The sequence below is a fragment of the Salminus brasiliensis genome, chromosome 13, assembly GCF_030463535.1.
Source record: "Salminus brasiliensis chromosome 13, fSalBra1.hap2, whole genome shotgun sequence".
Lineage (NCBI taxonomy): Eukaryota > Metazoa > Chordata > Actinopteri > Characiformes > Bryconidae > Salminus > Salminus brasiliensis.
The window spans coordinates 1,795,926-1,822,723 of NC_132890.1; the positions used below are offsets into that span (position 1 = coordinate 1,795,926).

Sequence of the window (26,798 nt, forward strand, 5' to 3'; positions counted from 1 at the left end):
TTTATATTCTATCAATTTATAAATAATTGGTCAGAAGGTTGAATAAACACTCAATAAGCAACCATTATTTTTTGGTTCAGTTATATGTTATGTGGTTTAATATAGGGGTTAATCTAAATTATATTTTATTATATATAATTGCTTTTTAAATTATTATTTTATTTTTATTATTATTATGACTCTAAAGGGGTTCCAAGCGCCTCCCATCTGTATATCCACCACTTCTGCGCTAGACGAGAAGAGCTCTGAGCAGCATGGTGGATCTTGTGACCCAGTTTGAATGTGTGTGTATGACAGAGAGAGAGTGAGAGAGGGAGAGTATGTCTCGAGCAGATGCTGCAGTGATGTTGAGGAAGACAAAGGGCGGCGATGAAGCAGGGTACAGATCCCACAGGCTCTGTACTGTGTGTTTTGTCGGGGGTCTGGTCTTTGGGGGGAGTGGGTTTGACAGTCAGTCGGTAATAAGAGGCCGTGGAAGATGATGGCGAGATGGAGACAGCGAGAGTGGATGAGCAGTGCTGCTGCCGCTGCTGCTTCTCCACCATCGCTGTCAGTATCTAATGGCTGCCCAGGGCCGTCCATCTGTGCCCTGCGTGTGTGTGTGTGTGTGTGTGTGTGTGTGTGTGTGTGTGTGTGTGTGTGTGTGTGCGGCCTATTTAACCACTGCTGTTCTCTGTCAAGTCCTGTGTTGCCTGCGGTCATGCCACAGCCGCCCTCCCTCCCCCAGCACTCATTTGCCTGCCTGGACTGAGTCATCTGCTGATACTGAATCCCCAGCTCTGTTTGTTTATGTGTGGTTTAACCCGAACCCAGTTTTACTGTAGAAGCTCCAGATCTCCTCAGAACAGATCAGATGCAGCTGAACATAAATCCAGTAAAAAGGAGAAACAAGAGCTTCTCATTCTGAAGAAAGAAAGTAGTGAGATCTTGTCGGTGAGCTAGTCTGAAGAACAGAGCTCTGTTCCTCCAGGGTTCTCCTGGACGCCCCCCAGTCCAGCCAGCACAGCGTGGAGGATGTGTTCAACTCCATCAGCAGCAGCAGCAGCAGCAGCAGCAGCTCACCTGATTTACCATCATTAAGCCCTGATTTACCATCAAACCAGGTGTTGATCTGAGGAGAACTCTAAATAATACTAGACTCCATGAGGAGAACTTTGGAGATGTTCTAATGATGAACACAATGACGGAGAACCACTTTCTGTTTATTCTAACATCTTTTGGAGAACTTGGAGAACTTTTGGAGGTTCTTCAGTTTGAAACTGTGGAGGAAACTCAAGGTTCCTCCACAGTTAAAAACGAAAGAACCTCCAAAGTCCGTTTTAAAGTTGGTTAAACTGGGTGTTTTGTTTTGTTCTCCTGTAGTGAGAACATGATTTGACCAGGTATTTCTGAGCAATGATCCGAAGCCTTTGTACATTTCCGCTCCTCGGAAAGTGTTATTTACTGCTTGGGTTGGTGTGGTGAAACCCAGAACCGAGTCAGACCGCAAAGAATCGGTTTCGCTCTGAGTCAGGCTAGTCGGGAAGACTACTAGGTGATGGAGCACCTCAGTGTTATTGGGCTCTGCTGCTTTGGTAAGCTCTGTGAGTTTGCATGTGATGACACTGCTGCACTCTTGGTCATTGTGTGGGTGTGCATATGGCAGTATCGGTTTGAGAAATGTGGTTTCCTGTGTTTGACAGCTTGCTGCAGTCATCTGAGACTTGAGCACAAGGAGGAGCCTCCTGATGGATATCAGCTTCATCTGACTGAAGCTTTAAAATGAGAATAAAAAATAAACTAGTTACTAACCCCCCCCCCCTTTTGTTCCCCTTTCTCAGCAGGTTCCTCTATCAGCAGTGAATCATCTCCAGTCTCATCTCCAGCCACTAACCACAGTTCTCCAGTCAGCACACCCAAGCGGGGCCCTCTGGGTCCAGTGATAGTGCCACCTGGAGGCCACAGTGTGCCCAGCACCCCACCTGTGGTCACCATCGCCCCCACCAAAACAGTCAACGGGCTGTGGAGGAGCGAGAGTCGGCCTGTTCGAGAGGTAAGATCTCGCTCACACGCGTCCTCAAGTTTTTTGGATGGGCAGTATTGGAGCATATTTTTGGACTAAAGTATTGGGACGCCTGTTCGTTCAGTATTTCTTCTGAAGTCAAGGGAATTAAAGAGTCGATCCTCATTTTTTGGAGTAACTGTCTCTACTGTCCAGGGAAGAAGGCTTTCTGATAGATTTCGGAGGAGCTTTGCTGTGAGGATTAGATTGATTGCATTCAGAGACAATAGTGTCAGGATGTTGGATGATCACCACCACCCCACCTCATCATCCCAAACAAAACACAGTTCTTCCACTACTCCACAGCTCAATTCTGGGGGGCTTTATACCCCTCTAGCCCATGTCTGGCATTAGGCAGCTGTAAGTTCATGTTTATTTATGTGCTCCAGAGAGTCCTATTCTATTGGCAGTACTTCTTCTCTACTGGGACTAGACAAGCTGTGTGTGTGCATTTGCACATCTGTGTCAGCAATAAGTGCAGCTTAAAGTAGCTGAATGCATTCATTTGAAGGGATGTCCACAAACATTTGGACATGTAGTGTATGTGGCATATGTAGATGTGTCGCAGCCGGTGGCACCACCCCTACTCATCCCCCCATCCCCCCGTTAAACAACGCCAGCAGGCCACAGAGCTGACCGCTTTAACGGCAGCCAACATCTGTGCCCTCTCCCCCCTTCTGCTTGTTTTCACCCCCTCTACCACTGTCCAGACCCCAGCAGTCAAGTGCGTCCCTTCCCCTGCCTCCTTCCATCTCTCTCTCTCTCTCTCTCTCTCGCTCGCTCGCTTTGATAAGGGCTAAAGGATTATGGCAATCCTCTAATCCTTCTTATCTGCACCCACTGGCTAATGGTGGCCTCCGCCACACAGCCACAGCTCGTTACCCGGTAGACCGGCTCGCTGCTACTGACAGCCATGGCCATTGTCCTTCCCGTCTCGTTTTTGGCCTTTGCCCCCTCGTGACCGACTCCATTAGCCCAGTGTTCCAGAAGAGGTCAGAGAGCAGCGGGACCCCTCAGGCAGGGAGTGGACGAGGAAGTCAGAGCCATCGTCCCAACGCCTGCACAGCTCTGATGTGAAAAGACTGCATTTCCCCCAGAGCTGGACAGTGTCTCGTTTATTAATCATTATCGTGGTGCTGTCTGTGATCATGAAATTGTAAAATGTTAATGTATATATATATATGAACTGAATCACTGTACAGCCAATGAAAATCAATCAATCAATCAATTAATCAATCAGTCAACCTTCATTTAAACTGATATGGATTGAACACTATAGACAAAAGTATTGGGACACCTGCTCGTTCACTGCTTCTTCTGAAATCAAGAGTTGATCCTGCTTTTGTTGGAGTAACTGTTTCTACTGTCAGGGGGTGAATATTTGGGGGAGCATTGTTGTGAGGATTTGATTGCATTAAGCATCACCCCCAACTCCCCAACTCATCCCTTCCTGAAGTACTGGATGGAGCTCCACCACCATCATTCCATGCTCCTCAATGCTGGGGGGCTTTATACCCCTCTATAGCCCACCCCTGGGGACGTGGAGACATTATGGAGAAAATGTTTGTCTTTATGGCTCTGCCTTAATTTGCGCACACACACACACACACACACACACACACACACACACACACACACAGAGGTCAGCCCATGGTGATGACCATTCCCTTGCAGAAGGTGTCGGTTTGGAAGAGAGGGGTCATCCCAGACTCATGTATGTGCTCTAAATCTTGGAGGTCTTGGGGGGCCAAGCGACCAGGGGTGGGGTCAGCCAGTCTGAGAGGGCAGTGGGGCGAGCTTAGGGCAGCGTGGGTGTATCAGGCCCAGCCAAGCTCCATTCAGCTAAACCTCAACACGCATACACACACACACACACACACACACATACACACATACACACCCCTCACATACTGAACAAAGAGCGCTCTGTCTGCTCTTCACTCTTAATCAGTGCTGAGTGAAGGGGTCACGCTATCGTTTGAGTTGGACCCCCCTCCCCCCGGCGAGTGTCCTCGCCCCCTCCTAAGCTGTCAATTCAATTAGTGCTTGAGCTGGGGCTCGGCCGCCTGGCCTGCCTCTCCTGGACCCTGACCCGGGGCTGCGCTTGCTTGCATAAGCACGCAGGGAGGCCCCGCCATTTACTTGCATTGAAATGCAGGGCCGGTCGCCCCGTCCCGTCAGTGGCCAGAGCCTGTCCGGCGCCTAATTTACTGTGAATGGCTGGAGCGTCTCTGTGCATGCGTGTGTGTGTGTGTGTGAGGTTATAGCAGCCCCAGGTGTGCAGTGCGGCACATGTGTGTGTGTGTGTGTGTGGGTGGGCGAGAAGATGCGAAAGACCGTGGCGTTGTTTTGCTTTTAATGAGAGGGCGTCTTTTTGCTGCTGCGGCTTGTAATTGCTTTTTAATTGGCAATTTGAATTTATCGCTCCATCTGAGTGACGCAAATGAATACCATTCTGATGCACGGAGGTTTCCCACCCCCTCCCCACGGAGAGGGCAAAGGACCAGGCCTTCACACTGCATGCAAGTGTGTGTGTGTGTGTGTATGCAGATGCTTTCTTTTTTTAAGTGAGGGGGGCTTTATTTTTCTGTGAATCCTCAGGTCAGGAAAAGGTGAGAGTTCCTGAACCCTTTTGGATGTTTTTTGCACAGAATGAGGAACACACACACACACACACACACACACACTCTAACTATAAAAGAGCTACTTCTCAAGCCTCCAAATAATTAATTATAGGTAATGTATAGGGATGAAAGCATTTCTTTTTATGGTTCTTTAAATGGACAAAAGTATTGGGACACCTGCTCGTTTTTTTCTCTGCTGTGCAGGGAAGAAGGCTTACTACTAGATTTTGGAGGAGGAGCACTGCTGTGAGGATTTGATCAGAAGGTACTGGATGGAGCTTCACCACCATCATTCCAGAGAACACAGTTCTTCCACTACTCCACAGCTCCTCAATGCTGGGGGGCTTTATACCCCTCTAGCCCACGCCTGGCATTATTAGGCAGCATGGAGCCAATAGGGTCATGATGTTGATCTGCTCCAGAGAGTCCTATTCTATTGGCAGTACTTCTTCTCTACAGGGACTAGACAAGCTGTGTTTGCATTTGCACATCTGTGTCAGCTTAAAATAGTTGAATGCATTCATTAGAAGGGGTGTCCACAAACATTTGGACATGTAGTGTATATGAAATGTGCAATGCAGTGATAATAGTATATAATATAGTAAGTGCCTGAGAGCAGAGCCTCCTCCATCAGCACATATCCGTCCGTGCTGGTTGGCGTGTTGTTGGAGTGCATGGCTCCTGTGGGAGGGTAAGCGAGCACCCTCGTACAGTGGGGGTCGTGCCTCTTCGGAGGAGTCGTCTCTTGTTTTGCGCCAGTCACCGGCAGACAAAAGACACAAAGGCAGAGCAGGGCCAGGCAGCAGGCAGGCCCCAGGCTCCTACACAGCACACTGCTCTTTCATTTTTAATGTGGGCTGGCCCACCACACACCTGCCAGCCTTCTGAGACACACACACACACACACACACACAAAGCAAGCTGTGAAGAGGTTCCTTAATGCAGTGCAGTATAGCTAAGTGGCCAGCAGAGGGCACAAAGGTCAACATCTTTGCACAGGCTGGATCTGTTTAAGAGACCGGAGGTCTGCATAGAGCTTCTCTCATGTTGACCTAATAAATTGACCTCTGGGTCTTAAATTGGTCCTGTTAGGATTCCTAGATCCATGGTGCTATTCAGCGAGCCCAGTCTGCATTTGCAGAAGTATCGACAGAACCAAGGATGCATCAACAATAAAACCTCTAGTATACTCTTTGGTTCCAGCTTGGAGGAACGGAACCCAATCCACGTTGTTCTACATTGGTCGGAAAGGGGTGAAAGTGTAGAATCGAAGGGCTAGAGGGGCATTGAGCTGTGGAGCAGTGGAACAACTGTGTTCTCTGGTATGATGGTGGTGGAGCTCTATCCAGTACTTTTAGATGGGATGATGATCCTGACCTCAGTAATGCTCTGAATGCAATCAAATCCTCACAGCAATGTTCCTCCAAAATCTAGCAGAAAGTCTTCTTCTCTGGACAGTAGAGACAGTTACTCAACAAAAGCAGGATCATCTCTTTTAACCCCCTTGATTTCAGAAGGAACACTGAACGAGCAGGTGTCCCAATACTTTTGTCCAAATGTGTGTCTATTTTCTTGATTTAATGTCACTTTGAGGGTGACAGGGTCATTATTCCAGACCTTCTAAGTGCTGTGTGGAGTGTGTTCTGAAGGTGGAGTCAGATGTAGGTGGAGGATGCTGAGGTGCAGCAGTCCCAGGGCCTCCACAATCTTCTGAACCAGCTCACGGCAGACAGTCGCCTCGCGGCAGAGAGTCGCGCACAGCCATCTTAATGAGGCAAATTAAAAAGCAATCAAGACTTTACTCGCTGCTAACGCTTCATGGTGGGGAGTGATTGAATCAGGAGTCGGCACGCACACACACACACACACACACACACACACACACACACACACACCAGATCTTCTTCTTCTTTTTTCCCCTGACTGTCTTTTGAGCAGATGTCGTTTAAAAATAGAAACGGACGGCCTGTCAATTTCCAGCGGAGGAGAGCGAGAACACACAGACTGATGATCCGAGGCTGCGGCGGGCCGCTGCAGCACCGAGCCCGAGCTCCTCTAATGCTGCTTTATGGCTTTCGTGGAGCTCGGAGCCCGGGGTGCGGCGGCTAAATGTCAGGAGCCGCACCACAAATAAAGGGAAAGCAGCACGACTAATAGCCGGGTGTGTGCCGCTTCAGCCCGCCTGATCCCTGCGGTCGATGGCTGTAGACGTTGGTGGGGGTCGGGGGAGTGTGTGTGTGTGTGTGTGTGTGTGTGGGTGCTGTTGTTTGGAGACGTGGCTCAGGTTGTCCTGTGATTTTGACTTCTTTTGACATATCTGAAGCACTTTTCTGGACGGCTGCACACATGGAGAAGCGCCCCCCCTCCCCCCCCCTTCTCTCCACCCCCCCTCCCTCTGCTCCCCGCCAGCGCTTACAAAGCCATTAGTGGAGAGGGGCGCTCAGAAGAGGCGGAAGGAGGTCAGGGGGCACATGTGGGCCGCCTCGCTGCTAAGTGAAGCGCGTTAAACACGTAGAAAAAGAGAGGAGGGGGTGGAGGAGGAGGGCAGGTGGGGGTGGTGGAGGGGGGGGGGGGGGGGGGGCGGTGGAGGAAAGGAAGTACAAGCAGTGGAGGCATTTAATATTACATGTGAGCAGTGTTGAGTGGGGACGGGTCATTGGCTGGGACAGGAGCGCGGAGGTAATGGTGCTCTAAATGGGCTTCTCTCCAGCATGGCCAGCTGAGCGACACTCGCCAGCCCCCTCTGCTGACTGGAACAGGGGGAGAACGGCGTCTCCGTCATTCCCACTCCGGGCCGGAGCGCTGCTGCTGCTACTGCACTATGGAGGTTTGGTGGTGGAGCTGCAGGAAGAGAACCTCTCTCCAGAACTGCTGATGTGTAACACTGCAGAACCCATAGAGTCATATTAGTGTAAAATCCTGAGCTCTCAGCTTGTCCATGAGGGGGCGCTCAAAGCGTTGGGTTGAATAGCTGGTCATCTACGAGCACTCACAGTAAGCTATAGATGCCACGTCCTGACCATTATGACCCATACAGCAGTTGTATATATGCAGTTGTATATATGCAGTTATATCCGTAAAAGAGATGGACAAAAGTATTGGGACACCTGCTCATTCACTGTTTCTTCTGAAATCAAGGGGATTAAATGAGTTAATCCTGCTTTTGTTGGAGTAACTGTCTCTGCTGTCCAGAGAAGAAGACTTTCTACTAGACTTTAGAGGAACATTGCTGTGAGCAAGGCTCAGGACTGTGGCCTCCACCAGGTCCAGTAAAAACGGAGCCTTCCGAATGTCAACCGAAAACACATGAGCTCATGCTGCCTTGCAGGAAAGCTGAAAGGGCACAGTGCTCTAATCGAGGGGCACTGACCCCCTCCCCTGAGTGGTGTGGGCCTGACTCTCTCCCTCTCCACCTGTCAGCAGTCTCCCCGGAGTGTTGAGACAGCAGCTCTTTGCTCCATCAGCTCTCACTTCATCTGTCTCTCTTCACTGCCTCTTTATCTCCTCCTTCACTGCAGCTCCACATCTCCTCTGGCTCGGGATCGCACCCCAACGCTGACCATGCGATCCATGCGATATTCCGGCCACTTCGAATTCCAGCCCTCTTTTAAACTTCACTAAAAATTCTAGACTATATGGACAAAAGTATTGGGACACTTATTCACTGTTCTCATTGTTTCTTCTGAAATCAAGGGGATTCAAATTAAAAGTTGATCCTGCTTTTGTTGGAGTGACTGTCTCTATTGTCCAGAGAAGAAGGCTGGAGGATTTGATTGCATTCAGCCACAAGAGCATTAGGGAGGTCAGGGTAATGGGTACAACTTAAAGCAGCCGAATGCATTTATTAGAAAGCGGTGTCCACAAACATTTGGACACCATTACTTCCATACGTTATTCCGGGCCACTTCGAATTCCAGTCCTCCCTTTCACTTCTCCTTCCCGTGTTCAGCGAGGAAACATTCCTGGAGAGCAGAGCTGGTTGCTGGTCAGCAAACTCCTAAATGCTGTGAGCCCAATCTAATCAGACAGCCGTGTCATTCCCAGTATCTCCACAACAGTAACGAACTCTCTCTTTCTCTTCCTCCCTCCCCCCACAGTCGGATTCAGGCCCTCGCGGGGTCAGCAGGGACCGGTTGGGGCCCGAGGGAGTTCCGTCTCAGGAGAAAGGAGGGACCTCAGTTCCTCCGCACCTGATAGGAACTCCATACGCATTTGGGCTGCCCCCAGGATCCATGATGCAGGACTCGCGCTTTCAGCCCCTAAAGTGAGTAGGACCCTCTCAACCTGGTGACCCATTTGTCTGGAACAGAACCTGGAACAGGTCCTGGAGAACCCTCTGCTGTGACGCTCCACCTTCAGCTCAGGAGGATTCGTTAAGTAGAAGGTTTACTGGATCAAGTGGGTTAAACACTAAACCCTGCAGGGCAGGGGGGGGTTCTCCGGGACCAGGGGTGGGAACCACTGGAGCAGACGGTTATTATGTCTAGTTTAATAATAAAACTTATCATAGAGAAAAATATGGATGATCCTAGCAGATGATTGTACGCTCTCCTCCTCCGTCTTTCTCTGCATGTGTACCAGTCTTCCCAGGCAGATGGCTCATGCAGTGCCCCCTGCTGGTGTGCCAGAGGAGTACCTGCGAGGTTTCCGGCCCTATGCCACAGCCGATGAGCTGCGCATGCCCTCCCTTCCACTAGGCCTGGACCCTGCAACTGCTGCAGCCGCTGCAGCCTACTACCATCCTGGATACCTGCCCCACCCTTCCTTCTCCCCCTACAGGTAGGTGCCCGCATTACTTTCCTACAAGAAGGAACCAAACTGACTGAGAGCAAAATTTGCAAAAATATTTAGGCTATTGTTTTATTTTTGTTTTTTAAGAACAGCGTGTCGAACAGTATCAGAAACCACTTAAGCTAGTCTGTTTTATATTGAACATCTTGTTGGCATGGGCTTGGTTTAGGGCAGGCATAGGATGAACTTGAAGTTACTGAGTCATTTATAGCAGTAAACTGCATTTAGAAAAGTTACTAAATCATTAATAACAGTTACTAAATCATTTACTGCAGTTTCTGAATCATTAATTGCAGCTACTGAATCATTAATTGCTGCTAATGAATCATTGATGGCAGTTTATGAATCATTTATTGCAGTTTCTGAATCATTTACTGCAGTTACTGAATCATTTTAATAGTTACTAAATCATTTACCTCAGTTACTGAATCTTTTATAACACTTTCTGAATCATTTGTTGCAGTTTCTGAATCATTTACTGCAGTTTCTGAATCATTTGTTGCAGTTTCTGAATCATTTACTGCAGTTTCTGAATCATTTATTGTAGTTACTGAATCATTTGCTGTAGTTTCTGAATCTTTTGTTGCAGTTATTGAATCATTTGTTGCAGTTAGTGAATCATTTGTTGCAGTTATTGAATCATTTGTTGCAGTTATTGAATCATTTACTGCAGTTTCTGAATCATTTACTGCAGTTTCTGAATCATTTACTGCATTTACTGAATCATTTACTGCAGTTACTGAATCATTTACTGCAGTTACTGAATCATTTGTTGCAATTTCTGAATCACAGTATTGAACACAGAATATCTGTGTAGCTATTGATCACAGTTATTCATATTGATATCCTAACGCCCCACACACTGATTGAGGTCAGTACCCAGGCAGTGTCAACTTTCATTAAGGCACAGACAGACAGTAATGTGTCCATATGGAAACCGAGAGCACGGCTTAATGAATGTTAACAGCAGAATCACAGCAGAGCCTCTCTCTCTCTGACTCTCTCTCTTCCAGGATGGATGACCCCTTCTGTCTGTCAGCTCTGAGGTCTCCGTTTTACCCCTTACCTGCAGGGGGTGCACTGCCCCCACTGCATCCCTCTGCTGTGCATATGCACATCCCAGGAGTCCGTTACCCTGGCGACCTTAGCCATGCCTCGCTGTCCAGTCTGCAATCCGAACGCCTGTCTGAGAGGTACGCACACACACACGCACACACACACACACATGCACACAATCCGCATACGTGTTAACAGGCCTTTTCCGTTCGTCTTCACAGGCTCCAGATGGAGGACGAGCTCCGTCAGAGAGAGAGGGAGCGAGAGCGAGAACGGGAGCGAGAAAAAGAACGAGAGCGGGAAGCAGAGAGAGAGAAAGAGCGCGAGAGGGAGAGGGAGCGAGAAAGAGAGAGAGAAAAAGAGCTAGAGCGAGAGAGGGAGAGGGAGAGAGAGAGGGAACGGGAAAGGGAAAGGGAGAAGGAGAGAGAGAGGGAGAGGGAGAGGGAGAGAGAGCTGGAGAGGCAGAAAGAGCGAGCAGCTCGCGAGAAGGAGCTCCAGGTGTCCAAGGCCATAGAGGGTCACTACCTGGCGGGGCTGCACGTGCTGAGGAGCCAGACTGAGGAGAGAGCGAAGGCTGGAGAGAGACTCACCCCCAACAGAGCCGGTAAGGCATGCCCTACACTGATCCAGGTCCAGACCCAGAATTAACGAGCCCATGATTAAATCAGAAGGCCCAGACTCTGACCACCTATAATCTAGGACAAGCGAGGTTGAGCAAAGACAGTCCAATCAGGCTCCATGAGATGACCCTTTGACCCATGTTAGAAATCTGTCCCACCTGCAGTCTTCACATACAGCTCACACCTGTTCTCAGGCACCATCGACCCCTTTAAGCTCATTTTGGCTTTTACCTTCTCCAGATAAAACCAAAGAGCCCGCCCTTGCTGCTCCAAAGCCAATCCAGCCAGGCCTCCACGCTTCACTAAGCTCCGCCCACCATCCTGTGCCCACCCTGGTCTCCGCTCACGGCATGTATCTCAGCCCCGGAGGTGCGGGCCCTGGTCCTCTGACGCCGGCCATGGCGCTGCAGCGTGCTAACGAAGAGGAGCGGTGGCAGGCCCGGCAGAGGAAGCTACGGCAAGAGAAAGAGGACAGACAGTACCAGGTGTCCGAATTCCGGCAGCAAGTTCTAGAGCAGCATCTAGAAATCGGGAGGCCGGCCGAGGCAGAGTTACGGACGGAGGGACACAGGTACGGGGCGCTTATTCTGGCAGCTGTCGAAATGGTGATACAGTTACTGAATCATTTATAGCAGTTATTGAATCATTCACAGCAGATACCAAATCATTTAAAGCAGTTAGTGAATCATATACCGCAGTTAATGAACAGCAGCTACTGAATAATTTATAGCAGCTAGTGATTCATTTACAGCAGCTACTGAATTATTTACAGCAGCAACTGAATCATTTACAGCAGCAACTGAATCATTTACAGCAGCTACTGAATCATTTACAGTAGCTACTGAATCATTTACAGAAGCTACGTAATCATTTATAGCAGTTAGTGAAGAGCAGCTACTGAATCATTTATTGCAGCTAATAATTAATTTAGCGAAGTTACTGAATCATTTACAGCAACTACTGAATCATTTACAGCAGTTACTGAATCATTTACAACAGTTACTGAATCATTTACAGTAGCTACTGAATCATTTACTGCAGTTAGTGAACAGCAGCTACTGAATCATTTATTGCAGCTAGTAATTCATTTGGCGAAGTTACTGAATCATTTACAGCAACTACTAAATCATTTACAACAGTTACTGAATCATTTACAGCAGTTACTGAATCATTAGTCGTAAAACTACAAAAATAACCGATTTCACACCGTCATATCACCCACCCCTAACCGCACACGCTCCCTACAAACGCCTGCAGAGCTGCCTTTATTCTCCTGAGACGTTCCCTGATGTCTGTGGGCGTGGAAGCACTACCCCGTTTCCCTTTAGTCAGCGACATACTTTCCTCTGTGTGTGATGTTCCCTCTGTGCTGTAAATCAGCTGCCGGGGTGTGACTGGAGGGACTCTGCAGAGTGCAGTTTTTAGCTGGAAGTCTGTCGCACGCCTCTCTCTCTCTCTCTCTCAGACAGACCTCTTTACTCTTCGTCTGATGTCAGCACTGCTGGGTGGCTTTTTTGAAGTGTGTGCAGGTAGGATGAGAGGGAGAGCGAGATGAAGATGGTCTCTGTTTGATTTCAGCGCGGGTGCGAAGCGACTGAGCTGACAGTTTGGGAGATGAACAGTTCCGTGGTCCCAGTGGACTTCTTCAGAGCTTATTTTGCTAAGTGCTAAATCACAGCAGACATCCCACCCTGAGGAAGCATCCCCCCATATATACATACATACCTGCACTATATGTCCAAATGTTTGTGGACACCCTTTCTAGTGAATGCATTCAGCTACTTGCACCCATTGCTGAAACAGCTTGTCTGGTCCCTGTAGAGAAGAAGTACTGCCAATAGAATAGGACTCTCTGGAGCAGATCAACATCATGACCCTATTGGCTCCATGCTGCCTAATAATGCCAGGCGTGGGCTAGAGGGGTATAAAGCCCCCCAGCATTGAGGAGCTGTGGAGCAGTGGAGGAAGAGCTGTGTTCTCTGGAATGATGGTGATGGAGCTCCATCCAGTACTTCTAGGATGAGCTGGGGAGTTGGGGATGATGAGGTGGGGTGGGGTGGTGATCTCCATCCAACATCCTGACCTCGCTAGCAATGCTCCTCCAAAATCTAGAAGAAAGCCTTCCTCCCTGGACAGTAGAGTCTTAACCCCATCCACAGAGAAAGTTGATTGGTCTCTGTGCACCGTGAACCAATCAGGATGCTCTCTGTGTCTGGTGTGGCGTATATAACACGGGGGGTGTCAGGGAGCCGCTTTCAGTATGTGGGAGACCGCCACGTTTACCGGGAGAGGTGGGACATCTGTCGCATGACTTTTTGGAACACACACCATCTTTTATGTCTCACCTGGTCACCTGGTGAGGCCTGGACCTCACTCGCGGTCCAGAAGAGAGAAGGTCAGCCACCCCTTAAGCTTTAATTCACGGCTAAGTCTGCGCACATTGTTCAGTGCCGACCTTTCCTGCCTGCGTAACAGGAGCCGCACGGCCTGGGCTTTTGTTGCATTAGAGAGGTCAGCTCTAATGAAGGCTTTGGAGGTGTGTGTGTGTGTGTGTGTGTGTGTGTGCATGTGTGTGTGATCCAGACTGATAATTACAGTGCTCCAGTCGTTCCTGCCTGTGGGCCTGCAGATGTCTGATAGCCAGCTGGGCCAGAGGGGAGTACGCTCAGATCAGATTAGCTTATTTGAGGGCTAGAGAGAGATTTAATGAGCCAGTTTTTTTTTGTGTGTGTGAGTGTGTGCACACACACATACACACACACATACACGACATGGAATGAGAGAGAGAGAGAGAGAAAAAGAGAATTAGAGATAACAGAATAAGCCATTTCTGATCTATTTCTAATATCTTTTGATAGATCTTGAGGTTTGTGAGTGTGCGGAGGAGACGTCTGTCTCCTGTCAGAAGAAGAGCATGTCCTGCTCTAATAGCCGTCCCTGCAGTGGGAGATGAGCACACACTTCAAAGGCCTACAGCTGGAGCTGAGAATCACAGCACTGTGTGGTCTGAGCCCAGCAAATCCCCTCTCTATCCACAAAGCCCCAACTGCCCCATGATTAGCCTCCCTTTTCTCAGGCTTACCCAGTATGTGTGTGTGTGTGTGTGTGTGTGTGTGTGTGTGTGTCTGAGAGAAGAAAGTGGAGAGCCAGCTTCTGTCTGAACAGGCGCATATCGTGGAAAAGCTAATTTCCATATTTTTGGAGTTGATTTAATAAATAGACACTTAAAAGCACTTATTCCTCAATCCACCCAGTCAGTATACACTATATGTCCAAAAGTTTGTGGACACTCCCTACTCCTTACTAATGAATGCATTCTGCTACTTTACGTTGCACACATTGCTGACAAAGATATGCAAGTACACACACACACAGCTTGTCTAGTCCCTGTAGAGAAGAAGTACTGCCAATACAATAGGACTCTCTGAAGCAGATCAACATCATGAACCTATTGGCACCATGTTGCCTAATAATGCCAGGCGTGGGATATAGAGGGGTGTAAAGCCTCCCAGTATTGAGGAGCCAATTCAAGTCCTCCAAAATCTAGTAGAAAGTTACTCCATTTTTTTTAAACCCTTGATTTCAGAATAAACAATAATAAACAAGCAGGTGTCCCAATACTTTTGTCCACATTGTGCATGACCTCTTTCTTTCTTCTATCTTTTCCCAATGCAGGCCTCTTCCAAACCATCATGATCCCACTAGCAGAGACCGAGAGCGCGACATCCACCCCCATCTCGGAGCTCCACCCCCTCTCATCTCTCCTAAACCCCAGCACAGAGACCACGTCCCTCCTCCTCCCACCACCCTTTGGAACCCCGCCGCACTCATCGAGACCTCCTCTGATTCGCGACGCCCTCTGCATGACCTTCCAGGCCTGGGCCACTACGACATCAGCCGGCACCCTCCACCCCAAATCAAACCCGAACGCCACTATGGCTCAGAGAAGCCTGACGACGGGCCTCGTAGGAAGGACCTGCTGGATAAGTTCCCACCCATCCGGCCCACGGGCTTTTCGGAGCCCAGCACCTTCCTGGCCGAGCTGGAGAAGTCCACTCAGACCTTCCTGAACCAGCAGAGGGCGACCCTGAGCCTGAGCAGCCAATATGGAGACCTCAGCAGCAGCTTGAAAAGCAGCGGGACTCATAAGGGCCTCCAGATGCCACCACGCCCGAGCCCTGAGTCCATGCTGGTGTATGATGAGTTCCTGCAGCAGCACAGGCGGCCTGTCAGCAAACTGGACCTGGAGGAGAGGAGGAGGAGAGAGGCCAGGGAGAAAGGTTGGTCACTGAGAAGAATTGTTAATCATAAGTGGTTGCAGATACACTATATGTCCAAATGTTTGTGGACACCCCATCTAGAGGGGTATAAAGCTCCCCACCATTGAGGAGCTGTGGAGCAGTGGAAGAGCTGTGTTCTCTGGTATGATGGTAGTGATGGTGGAGCTCCATCCAGTACTTCTGTTTGGGATGAGTTGTTGGATATAGTTGGGGATGATGAGGTGATCATCCAACATCCTTAACTCACTCTCACTCAACTCATTTGTTGCTAAGTGCTATCAAATCCTCACAGCAATGCTTCTCCTAGAGGAATTTCAGAAGAAACTATGATTGAGCAGGTGTCCCAATACTTTTGTCCAATATATTGTGTATCCAAACATTTAGGGATGTAATGTCTGACCTCAGAATGATGTCCTCCACCCAGTGATGAGATGAGAAGTGGATTACGCTGGCATGTGCTCAGGTGTGCTTTTGTGTGCAGGTTATTACTACGAGCTGGACGAGTCGTATGATGAGAGTGATGAAGAGGAGGTGAGAGCTCATCTGAGGAGAGTAGCCGAGCAGCCGGCGCTCAAACTGGACGACTCTACAGAGGTAATGCACTGCAGCACACACTCCAAACCCACTCCAAAACACTTCACACACTCCGACCGCAATAACTGAACTGTCGATAATTAGTAGCCCTGAGAGCGATGTCAACAGAGGTCGAAAAAATGCTTATTCTCTCTCTCTCTCTCTCTCCCCACACACACACACACACACACACACAATCTGCAGAAGTTGGAGTTTCTAAGGATGTTTGGTCTGACCACTGTGTCTCGGCGGGATGAACTGTTGGAGCAGAAGAGGAGGAAGAGGAGGAGGATGCTGAGGGAGCGAAGCCCCTCCCCTCCAGCCGTGGCCAACAAGCGCCCCACGCCGCCAGCCCTCCTCAGCACCCGCTTCACACCTGAGGAGATGGACAACAGCCCGGAGCTGGAGGACAAGAAACGCTTCCTCACCATGTTCAGCCTCAACCATCTCACCACCCAGCAGAGGAGAGGTACTACCTGCACACGAACACACAACCCCGTCACATAGGGATAGGCAGTGCTTCATGCTTCATACACGATATGGACTAAAGTATTGGGACACACCACTTAATCACCGAAATCAGGTGTCTGATTCAGTCCCATTCAGTCACAGGTGTATAAAATCAAGCCCCTAGCCCTGCAGTGGTAGAATGGTAGGTTCTGAAGAGCTCACTGAACTCCAGCGTGGTTCTGTATGTAATAGGAGACACCGCTGCACCAACAACTACAAGAAGTCAGCTGGTGAAATTTAGACCTTCCCTCCTAGATCTTCCTCCATCAGCTGTGAGTGGTGTTATTATTGAACAGTGGAAGAGTTTAGGAGGAACAGCTCACAGAGAGCAGCTCAGTGTCCACCGAGTGTCTGTCAGACCACGTAAAGTTACAGAGCGGGGTCAGGGCCGAGTGCTGAGCTCAGAGCAGAGTGCAGAAAAGCCTCCAACTGACTCAGTAACTGCAGCAGAGCTCCAGACCTGCTGCTGCTGGTAGAGCTTAGAGCAAAGGGGGACCAGCTCCTTATTAATAATAATGCCTATGGGTTTAGAATGGGAGGTCATAACACCTCCTGCAGGTGGAATAGTGTGGAGGTGTCCCAGTACTTTTGTCCATATAGTGTATATTACACGTTACCAATGCTTGTGAGGAGGCATCAGGACATGGCAGTAAGTGTCTTTGAGATTCTTTTGAAAATTGAAAATCATCACTTTCAATGTAAATCAATGGAAAAAGATTTGATTTCAAATTCCTGAGTCCATTGAAGCGTTTCTATTGGTCCATTTATCATGAAAGTCTGATACAGTTGAACTGGCTGTCAGATTAGAGTGAAGACATGGTTTTGTGTGGCAGTGACAAGAGTATAGTATCTTCATAATACTTCATTGTTGGGAACGTTAAACTGAAGTACCATGAAATCATTCAAACGTCTTCCGAGTCTCATGCTGTTAGATTTCTGCTGCATCGCCCACCCTTAACATCCCATATGGAGATGCTTCCCTTTCTGAGGAGCTCAGAGCAAGCAGCTTCATCTGTACTTTAATCCGAGCAGATTTCCAGAACGGGCCTGCATATGGCAGGGAGCCTCCCACACTCTCAGGAGGGGGGCACTCGCGCTGTGCATGTACGTGTCTGTTTGTGTGCTTTGATTGTGATGGTTGTCACAAATGTGGTGCTGCCTACAGCTTCTCCTGAAGCCCTCTCCAACACCACACTCCCACCTCCCGGCCGCATGGCCTGAGTGCTGCCCAGCTCCGGCTCTAACGGGTTCTTCCTCTCTCTGCTCTCTCTCTCGCTCTCTCTCTCTGACAGAGAATGAAAGAATGGTGGAGTTATTGCAAGCCATTAAACAGAAGAGTGTGACTCTAGACAATATCAGACACAACCCCTACCCACTGTGCAAGAGCCCCTCGGCCCATCACTCTGGTAAGATTTACACATGCGTAGCTCACACCTGTGCAGGTGTCCTAATTAAACGGTTACCCTGTAGATCAGATCGGTCCTTTATATCTGCCGGTGCCTGCCTTGCTTCTTATAGATGGGGCTCGATGAACATTGTTTTCATTGTGAATTTTTTTTACAGCCTGATATCGCAAAGCAGTTTTATAGAAATCCAGAAATAACACATAAAGGAAACGAATGTTAAAACTTATGAAACTTCCTCAAACCAAGAACCAAGATTTGCAGCGTGGACCTTTTTGACCACCTCTTATAAATGACCAATAAACAGTATATTACCGTTTAAGTCCATTTTTATGCATTATGTACTACTTGAATCATTGGAATGCTTAGCCGTAGTAGCAGTAATAATTATAATAGTTAAATTTTTATTGGTTAATAAAAATAATATGAATCTTCTGATTTTAACAAGTACATGTAAATGACAGCATCAGTGTATTATGGGAAGTTTAAAAAGTTTGAATTGTGAGAGCGTCAATTGAAAAAAAAAATTACATAGGTAGAAGAGTCCGTGTGAGTCGATTGTGTGAATCAGCTTCAATTCTGTTGGAGCCTGTGTGAATCGGCTGGAGTCTATTTGAGTCGATTGGAGCCTGTGTGAATCGGTTGGAGCCTGTGTGAATCGGTTGGAGCCTGTGTGAATCGGTTGGAGTCTATTAGAGTCTGTTGGAGTCTGTGTGAATCGTCTGGAGTCTATTTGAGAGAGTCTGATGGTCTATGCTGAATCAGTCCCATCATACGTCCCAGTGTTGGCATATGGGACACACACACGTAGTGTGAAGGTGTGGAGTGTGGTAGATACTGGGAATGGATGGTTTTCAGGAAGCATCAATCCTAGACCGTCTTCTCTCAGCTTCAGCGTCATGCCGAACCAGTGGGCAGTCGTTACCTTTGAGAACCGTAAAGAGGTGGAATTAGTTCTGTTTGGATTTCTGAAGGACAGAGCTGTTCTTTAAACTGTAGCTGGTTGACAGCTTGAGGTTCAACAAGCTGCCGTGTAGTTGATGTGTTAGACATACCTGTAGCCTTCATTGCTCAAACACTGCCAACACAGCGTCCCGCTGAGACACAGTTCTAACACCACCTGCCATCTGGGAGGAGCTACACCAGCATGAAGTCCCCAGGTATTGTTTTTGAGTTGGTGTGGTGGAGGGAAATTAGACAGACATAAATGGTGATATGCTCACAATAGCTCATAATGAGGGATTGTTGGTTGTGGTGTTGGACTGGAAATGAAGACATCAGGATTAACGGTGCCGGGTCTGTTCTACCACACTCAAACCCACACGCCGTCACAGACTCTGATTCAGATTCAAAGCTCAGAGCTGCTCACTCCGTCAACTCCATACAGTGTTGTTGAGCAGATGGTGTGTGGAGGACCGGTGACAGCTCCAGATGTTGAAAGCTGAATGAGAGCTTCTAACACTTCATTAAGAGCACTCTCAAAAAAGTGGTGGCACTAGATAGTGCTGGAATTCCATGCTCCCTAAATACTGTTTAGACATTTCTCAAAAAGCTCAAGAATCATTTGACTTTATTTATGAACCCCCTGGATTTCAGGATTGTAATTTTCTATCGTCCGTAGTATTGATCAGACCTGATGAGCTCAGTGTAGTGTAGTTGGTACCAACACCCCCCTTCCCAAGACCGGAAAAGTTCTAGGGCTCTGGGGAGCTAAGAGTGCTAGGAGATAGGAATGTCAGCTAAATATTATTAATATAAATATAAAGGTTAATAATATGTAATTATATATAATTATTATATAATAAATAATTTATATGTGATTAAATGTATGTTCTGCTGAAGTGGCATATTAATGAATATTGCGCTCAATATTTAAAGCATGAATATTCACCATCATTTCACCCAGATCATTATGAAGTCCATATATTCCTTATATATAACATATTTATATTTAATAACACTGGTCTGTACGATTTCCATTACAAAATACAAGCAAAACTGGACTGGAAAAAAAGGTCTCAAACCGAGGCAGTAAGCCAACTCATCGACATCACATTAGATTATGTTGAATTAATTAAGGAAATAATGAAAACTCCTGATTAAATGAATCGTGCACCTCCTCTGTCTGCTATTCCAGAGCCATCCTCGTCGACATCTCCTGGCCAAACCAGTGATCCAGTCAGTGCCAGACCCCCCAGTCCTCCAGCCCCCGCCGCCGGGCCTTCGCTTCCAGCTGACCCCTCCTCTGCTACTCCAGACCACCTCAGGCCTCTCCCTGACTCTCACAGAGCCAAGGAGCCTCCCCTGCCTCTCTCACACCCAGATAAAAGCAGAGGCAGCGATACAGTCCCTGGCAAGAAGCCCTCCAGCCTGCTGAACAGCATGCGGCCGCCCCTGCACCCCAAAGACGGCTCCAGCAGTCTGAACGGCAGGACCAAGCCATGGGAGAGCTTCACTGCGGAGGCGTTCGCTCAGCAGTTCCACGAGTCAGTGCTGCAGTCTACTCAGAAAGCCCTGCAGAAGCACAAAGGTAGGCGGCTCCAATTTTACACTCCGGTGTACAGCTCTGTGAGGGAGCTCACAGTCGGGTTGTCACAGTTGGAAGAAGCTTTAAGAAACTGCTGGAGAAACATCTGGAGACCTGTGGATGTGGAATTACTTCTCGAGTGAGGGAGGGAGGGTGGGAGGGGTGATTTGAGATACAAGCTGGTCGGTTTCTTCTTTTCAAGCATATTTCAAATTTCAAGGAATGAGTCTAACCATTTAACAGAAGCCTTTAGACCAATCAGAGGCCAGCATGGCAATTGTTAGATGTTTACCAAAGATGATCAGACCGACCCTCTCTCTCTCTCCCCCGTTCTTTTTCTCTCAACACTCATCATTCCTCCTTCCCTCCACCAGGTGGCACCTCAGCCATCTCCGAGCCCAACCACACAGTGGACTCCTCGGTGCACTACAACATTCCGGAGCTCCAGAGCGGCCCAGGCCGTACCACACACCCTCACATACACGCTGCACACCAGCCCAACGGCCAGCACTGCCCACCAGTATCCCGTCGTGACGGGCCACCGCTGACCACACGGCCCGAGCTATCTGCTGAGGAGGACTCGGAGGATGGAGAAGAGGAGGAGGAAGAGGAGGAGGAGGAGGAGACTCCTGGATCCAGGTGGCAGGGGATTGAGGCTATCTTTGAAGCTTATCAGGAATATGCTGAAGGTGAGCTGGATTTATGAGGACACTTGAGAGAAATCCAATTTTTTAAGGCAGCTTGTAGTTGAGATGTTGAGCAGCAGATGGCGCTGTTACTTATCTGTGGGTCAGGCCTGTTTTGACTGGCAAATGCATTTACATGCTGTATGGAAAGCCTGTTGTGACGCAGACTAACTAATAATACATTGATAGAATTAGTTATCAATACTATTTGACTTTCAGTTTAACCAGGGAAATATATATATATATTTTTATGTAGTAAATAAATTATATATATACACACTTAATCTGTTTATCTAGTCCCTGTAGAGAAGAGGTACTGCCAATAGAATAGGACTCTCTGGAGCAAATCAGCATTATGGCACCATGCTGCCTAATGCCAGGCGTGGGCTATAGAGGGGTATAAAGCCCCCCAGCATTGAGGAGCTGTGGAGCAGTGGAGGAACTGTGTTCTCTGGAATGATGGTGGTGGAGCTCCATCCAGTACTTTTGAGTGGGATGCGGTAGTAGGTGGGGTAGTAATGATCATCATCCAACGTCCTGACCTCACTAGCGCTTTTGTCGCTGAATGCAATCAAATCCTCACAGCAGTGCTGCTCCAAATCTGGTAGACAGTCTTCTTCTCTGGACAGTAGAGACAGTTACTCCAACAAAAGCAGGATCAACTTATTTAATATCCTTGACTTCAGAAGAAACGATGAATGAGCAGGTGTCCCAATACTTTTGCCGATTTAATGTACCTACCATTTCTAATTGTGTGCTGGAATTCTCTCATTATGAAGGAATATAGTTTTGGTTGTCAGATTATTAGATCACTATCAGCTCATTTTGAGATATTATATATATTAGCTGGTGATTTAAGGTGATTTCACTTATTCATTGTCTCCCTGTCTCTTTATCTCCCTCCCTCTTCATCCTAGAGCAAAGTATTGAGCGTGAGGTGCTGCACACTCAGTGCAGGAGGCTGGAGGCCCAACACTACAACCTCAGCCTGACTGCTGAACAGCTCTCTCTCTCTATGGGGGTAAGTGTGCACCTCTTACACACATTTAAACACTCGCGCTTACTTATTTTCTCTGCTGATCTGCTCTCGCGCCCCACCTCGCTGAGAGTGCTTTAGTCTCTTAATCCCATTTCCCCCTTCGGCCACATTAAATCCTCTTTGTGGATAGTCTGCCTCTCTCTGCCGAATCCATCCTCTGCTCTAGCCACCCAAGCTGCTTAGATGCTCCTCACTTAACCAGCAAATGAGACTACTCAGGTCTTCTATTAATCAGGCCTTGGTATGTTTGTGGTGATTATCATGTTGTTGAATGCAATCAAATCCTCACAGCAATGCGCCTCCTCCAAAATCTAGTAGAAAGTCTTCTGCTCTGGACAGTAGAGACAGTTACTCCAACAAAAGCAGGATCAACTCTTTAATCCCCATGATTTCAGAAGAAACACTGAATGAGAAGGTGTCCCAATACTTTTGTCCATGTGATTTCTGTTGGCCTGCTGGCTGTTTCCTTCCTAACAAGCTGTTCCTAACTGCTCTCCATGTGCCTGCAGGAGCTGATGGCTCAGAAGCAGAAGCTAGCAGCCGAAAGGGAGAAGCTACAGGCCGAGCTGGAGCACTTCCGGAAGTGCCTGACCCTACCACAAACTCCCTGGTCCAGGGCTCACTTCAAGGGCTATCCTCCCAGGTGACATCTCCACTGCGTCAACGAACCCTCCCTGACTCTCCCTTTCCCCTCGAAAGCCCAGACTTCAACCCCTTTTGGTCCTCCAGCGCGAGAGCAGAACCTGCTGCCCGCCTTCCGTGGAGACAGGTTAAGAGATGGTGCGCAGTGGTCACACTGAGAAGGACTGATGCTGATTTTAAAAAAGGCCAAGCCCCCAAAACGTGCCATGAGCGGCGGACTGGTGCCACCCACCAACATCCACCCCCAGCTTGGACCATCAGTAAACATCTGGACAGTCCTCTGTCTGAAAACCACACACACACACACACACACACACAGACACACACACACAGACAGAGAGAGACAACAGAGGTACAGAGCAGTAGTCCAAAGCCCACCATAGCTACACAGAGTCAAAGCAAGCTTCAGACACGGCCCAGACGCTCGGAGCAAACTGAATGGTCCTAATGAAAGTGACCTAAAAATAAACACACACCAAGTCCCAAACCTATTTATCATCAGTTTATCAGCATGTTTCAGCCTCCGAATCCCTCACCATCTCACCTGGAGATCCAAGGAGCTTTCAACTGGAAATGCACTTAAAAAGACAAAGGAAAAGCAGAAGAACTACCTGGAGGTACTGTGTTCTAACAAGGAACTCCTTTCGAATTAGGGAAGAACTTAATAATAAAAAATGCACATTTTGTGAAAAAAAAATAATAATGGAAAAATGTTTTATTCAAGATAGAGGATTGAGAATAAAGTTTTTAAAGAGGTGCTTCAGCCTTGTATTGTAAATATCCAAACAAAACGAAAAAAGAATTTTGTATGTTTTTATTACTTAAATACAGTAATTGTTCTTTGACAAAAAAAGCCTGCCATTTTTTTTTGGTTTTGTTTTTTTAAACATGCTCGTGCTTTTAAATTAGGGCGTTAAGCTGAAGCCTTGCTTTTAGTGTTTGTATTGCTGCTGGTCAGGATAACGAAGGAAGGACGAGCTCTATGCCCTCCTCCTGTGTGAATGTTTGAGAGAGTGTGTGTGTGTGTGTGTGTGTGTGTGTGTGTGTGTGTGTGTGCGTGTATGCTACAGTATCATCAATCAGAACCCCAGAGGTAGTGCTAGACCCTCTCTACTCTCTAGAAGAACACCACTCTCAGTCTGGTCTCTCAGAACTGAGCTTTTTCATATTCATAACTCTTCCCGAGCCCAAACAGTGAACATCTCGAACATCTAACAGACAAGTCGGAGAAGCTGCTAAAGCACATATGCTACCATTCCAGTGAGGAACCTGGTTTTTGCTCATTTTCTACCAGTTTCTACAGAGACATGGTTCTATTATGATGCTACTGCGATGGATTGGAACGGAGCTGAAGATGAGTTCAATAACTCCTAATAACTGAGGAAGAGGGAAAAAATGAAATGATGAAAGTCAATGTAAAAAGATTGTATTCCAGGTCATTCTGGAGCATTTCTATTGGTCCATTAATTAGGAAAGTCTGATACAATATAAACAAACAACTGCCCGATTCATGTCATGTCAAAAAAAGAGAAGAATGAAAAAAAGGTTTTTGAGCGTCAGAGATGATTTGAGAAATGGTGAGCGAATGTCTGGGCAGAAAACCGATCAACACAGATAGGTGGAGTAATATTATATTTTATATATATATATATTTTAGTGGGTAACACCAGAGGCACTGTAAATGAGGAAACCGGTCACTGCTTTTAATAAGAATGGGAGTTCTTGTAAAGCGCAACATGGTGTCTGTTTACGGATGAAGTCCCACCCTTCAACAAAAAGAGCCAAACAGCTTTCTGGTACTCAAGAAGGGTCTACATACTAGTGGGGAAAGCCCCACTCTGGCAGAAGCCAGCTGAAAATGTAAAAAAAAAATAATTCTGCATTATTGAGCCAAACGCCTGAATTATTCATGAGGTTTCTTCAGATTTAATCAGTGATTAAAAAATTCTGACCTTCAGTTTCCAGTATTTTGGTTTTTCCCCATTCAAAGAAATAGCAGCTTCACCATGGCAGGCTAGGGTTGGATTCCCCAGCCTGACTTTGGGCAGGACTCCCAACTCATTCATACATTCTCCTACTTGTCTCTAAAAGTTGTGATTCAAATGTACGACACTCTGGATAAGAGCATCAGCTCAGAGCAGTAACTGTAAAATGCTGAATAAAACATATGATGTGTCTGTAGTAGCCATCGATTTGACCAATTTCTCCAAACTTTTGAATGGTAGCGTATGAGCATTCTGTATCTGAGCGATCTCTCCTTTCATCAGTGAGTGCCAAAGGTACCCACCCAACCATGAGCACGGAGAAGTCATGCCAAAAGTTTGATAGTAAGAAAATGTGCGGATCTAGAACCTGAAATGATCAGAGCTTCTGGAGAGAACATCTTTGCCAAGATTAACAGACGTTTGTCTCCACTGAAACCCTGCTAATCTCATCCCATCAGACTATTCGGCGGTGTCTGGAGTCAGTATAGGCCTCGCCTCTGTTAATTCGCTTGATTCTCTGAGAACTCTCGAGTTACGATTCCCCCCTCAGTTTCATGACCTGTTCGACCTGTCCTCTCATCGCTGCTCTCAGCAGGTCTATATACGCCAGTCAGTCTCACCACGTTAAGAGATTGCCATCTGGAGCATTCGTCCTGTCAGCATTAGACCAAAACGGCAGCCGTCTCTTTATATCCACAGGCTGACTTAGCAAGCGCCCGGAAATAGTACGCATGGCCGTTTGCTGCTTTTGCATTCCTCCAAACCAGGCCGGGCCGTCGGTCTCTACAGAGTGCGAGGCCATGCTGTTCTACTTGATAAGAGGCTGTGCTTTATGCTTGGACCCCTCACCCATCCCAGGTTTTGTGTCATTAGCGCGCTCAGAGGCCCGCAGGATGGGCAGGTTACGGAGGTGGTTCCATGTTTACAGACCCAAGGCTGGCCCTAAAGAGCATTGATTGTGTGCGAGTGTGTGTGTGTGTGTGTGTGTCTGCTTCAGCGAGCACTACCACTGCCTGTCCAGGAGCAGGGAAACGCCCTCTCTCCCTTGCCCAACTCACGCACGCACACGCAATAGCCCCCGAATTCAATGGAGGACGTCTAGATGCTGTGAAATCATGTTTCTAAGAAAATGTACTTGTTTGAATTCAATGTAATGTAATATATTCTTTGTTGAATGTAGTAATTAGGTATTTATGAATATATTGCTGTAATTTCAGACAAAAAAAATAAAATATTTCAAAAATGATGTGTCCTAGTGTTTCAAGCAGTCTGATCAACCTTTATGGTTCATTTTGTTCAGCCACGGATCAAACAAATCTGACACCAAAGTTTGAAAGCCCTGTGCAAATTACAGGTTGTGTAGCTCTTCTAAGTGAACGTACAAACTTAAACATTAAGCATTTTTATTTATATCTTTACAAGGGAATTAAATTTTTTATCTTGATTTGTAAATGATGGGAATTAAATTCACACAAATGAGATGTTATGTGTATGGATGCTTTACATTTGCTTTTAGAAGATATAGAAGCCATACCAGTAAAATTCTATCTAATTCTGTGATATCTTGAGTTTCAGAATCTTGGAGAACTTTCAGAGGTTTTCAGACCTCAAACAAAACCAGTTATTAACTAGAAATTCAGTGTTTGACCTTTTAAATCAACACCTGCTGTTCAGGTTATCCTATTAACACACACAGCGATCAGCCATAACATTACAACCACTGACCAGTTTAAAAAAAATAAAATAATAATTAATGATAAGTGCAAGCAAATGAACAGTCAGTTCTTGAAGGTGATGTGCTGAAAGTCGAAGAACACGTTGAAAACGACCTGATGTTCTACACAACTGGGCAAGAACATCTCCAAAACATCTCCAAAACTTGTGGGGTGTTCCCAGTATGCAGTGGTCAGCACCTACCAAAAGTGCGCCAAGGAAGGACAACCGGTGAACTGATGCCAGGGTCATGAGCACCAAAGGCTCACTGATGCTCATGGGAGGTCCCACCTCACAACAGGATTAGT

The 26,798-nt window shown here is 47.3% G+C and overlaps 1 protein-coding gene across 1 annotated transcript; it reads left to right on the plus strand.

Moving 5' to 3' along the window:
* The first annotated feature begins 369 nt into the window (after nt 1-369).
* gse1b (Gse1 coiled-coil protein b) lies at nt 370-25,991 on the plus strand. Its single transcript, XM_072695807.1, has 15 exons — nt 370-379; nt 1,824-2,032; nt 8,763-8,929; nt 9,247-9,444; nt 10,470-10,649; nt 10,734-11,116; nt 11,373-11,703; nt 14,808-15,412; nt 15,894-16,006; nt 16,190-16,454; nt 17,788-17,901; nt 20,036-20,428; nt 20,800-21,114; nt 22,029-22,132; nt 22,660-25,991. The coding sequence occupies exons 1-15, from the start codon at nt 370-372 to the stop codon at nt 22,795-22,797; spliced, it is 3,525 nt and encodes a 1,174-aa protein (XP_072551908.1). The 3' UTR covers nt 22,798-25,991.
* The last annotated feature ends 807 nt before the right edge of the window (nt 25,992-26,798 follow it).

What these genes read in the sequence shown, in the direction of transcription:
- gse1b (XM_072695807.1), top strand. An exon ending in AGAGTCGGCCTGTTCGAGAG is followed by an intron (nt 2,033 to 8,762) that starts GTAAGATCTCGC and finishes CTCCCCCCACAG; the next exon opens with TCGGATTCAGGCCCTCGCGG. An exon ending in CCTTCCTTCTCCCCCTACAG is followed by an intron (nt 9,445 to 10,469) that starts GTAGGTGCCCGC and finishes TCTCTCTTCCAG; the next exon opens with GATGGATGACCCCTTCTGTC.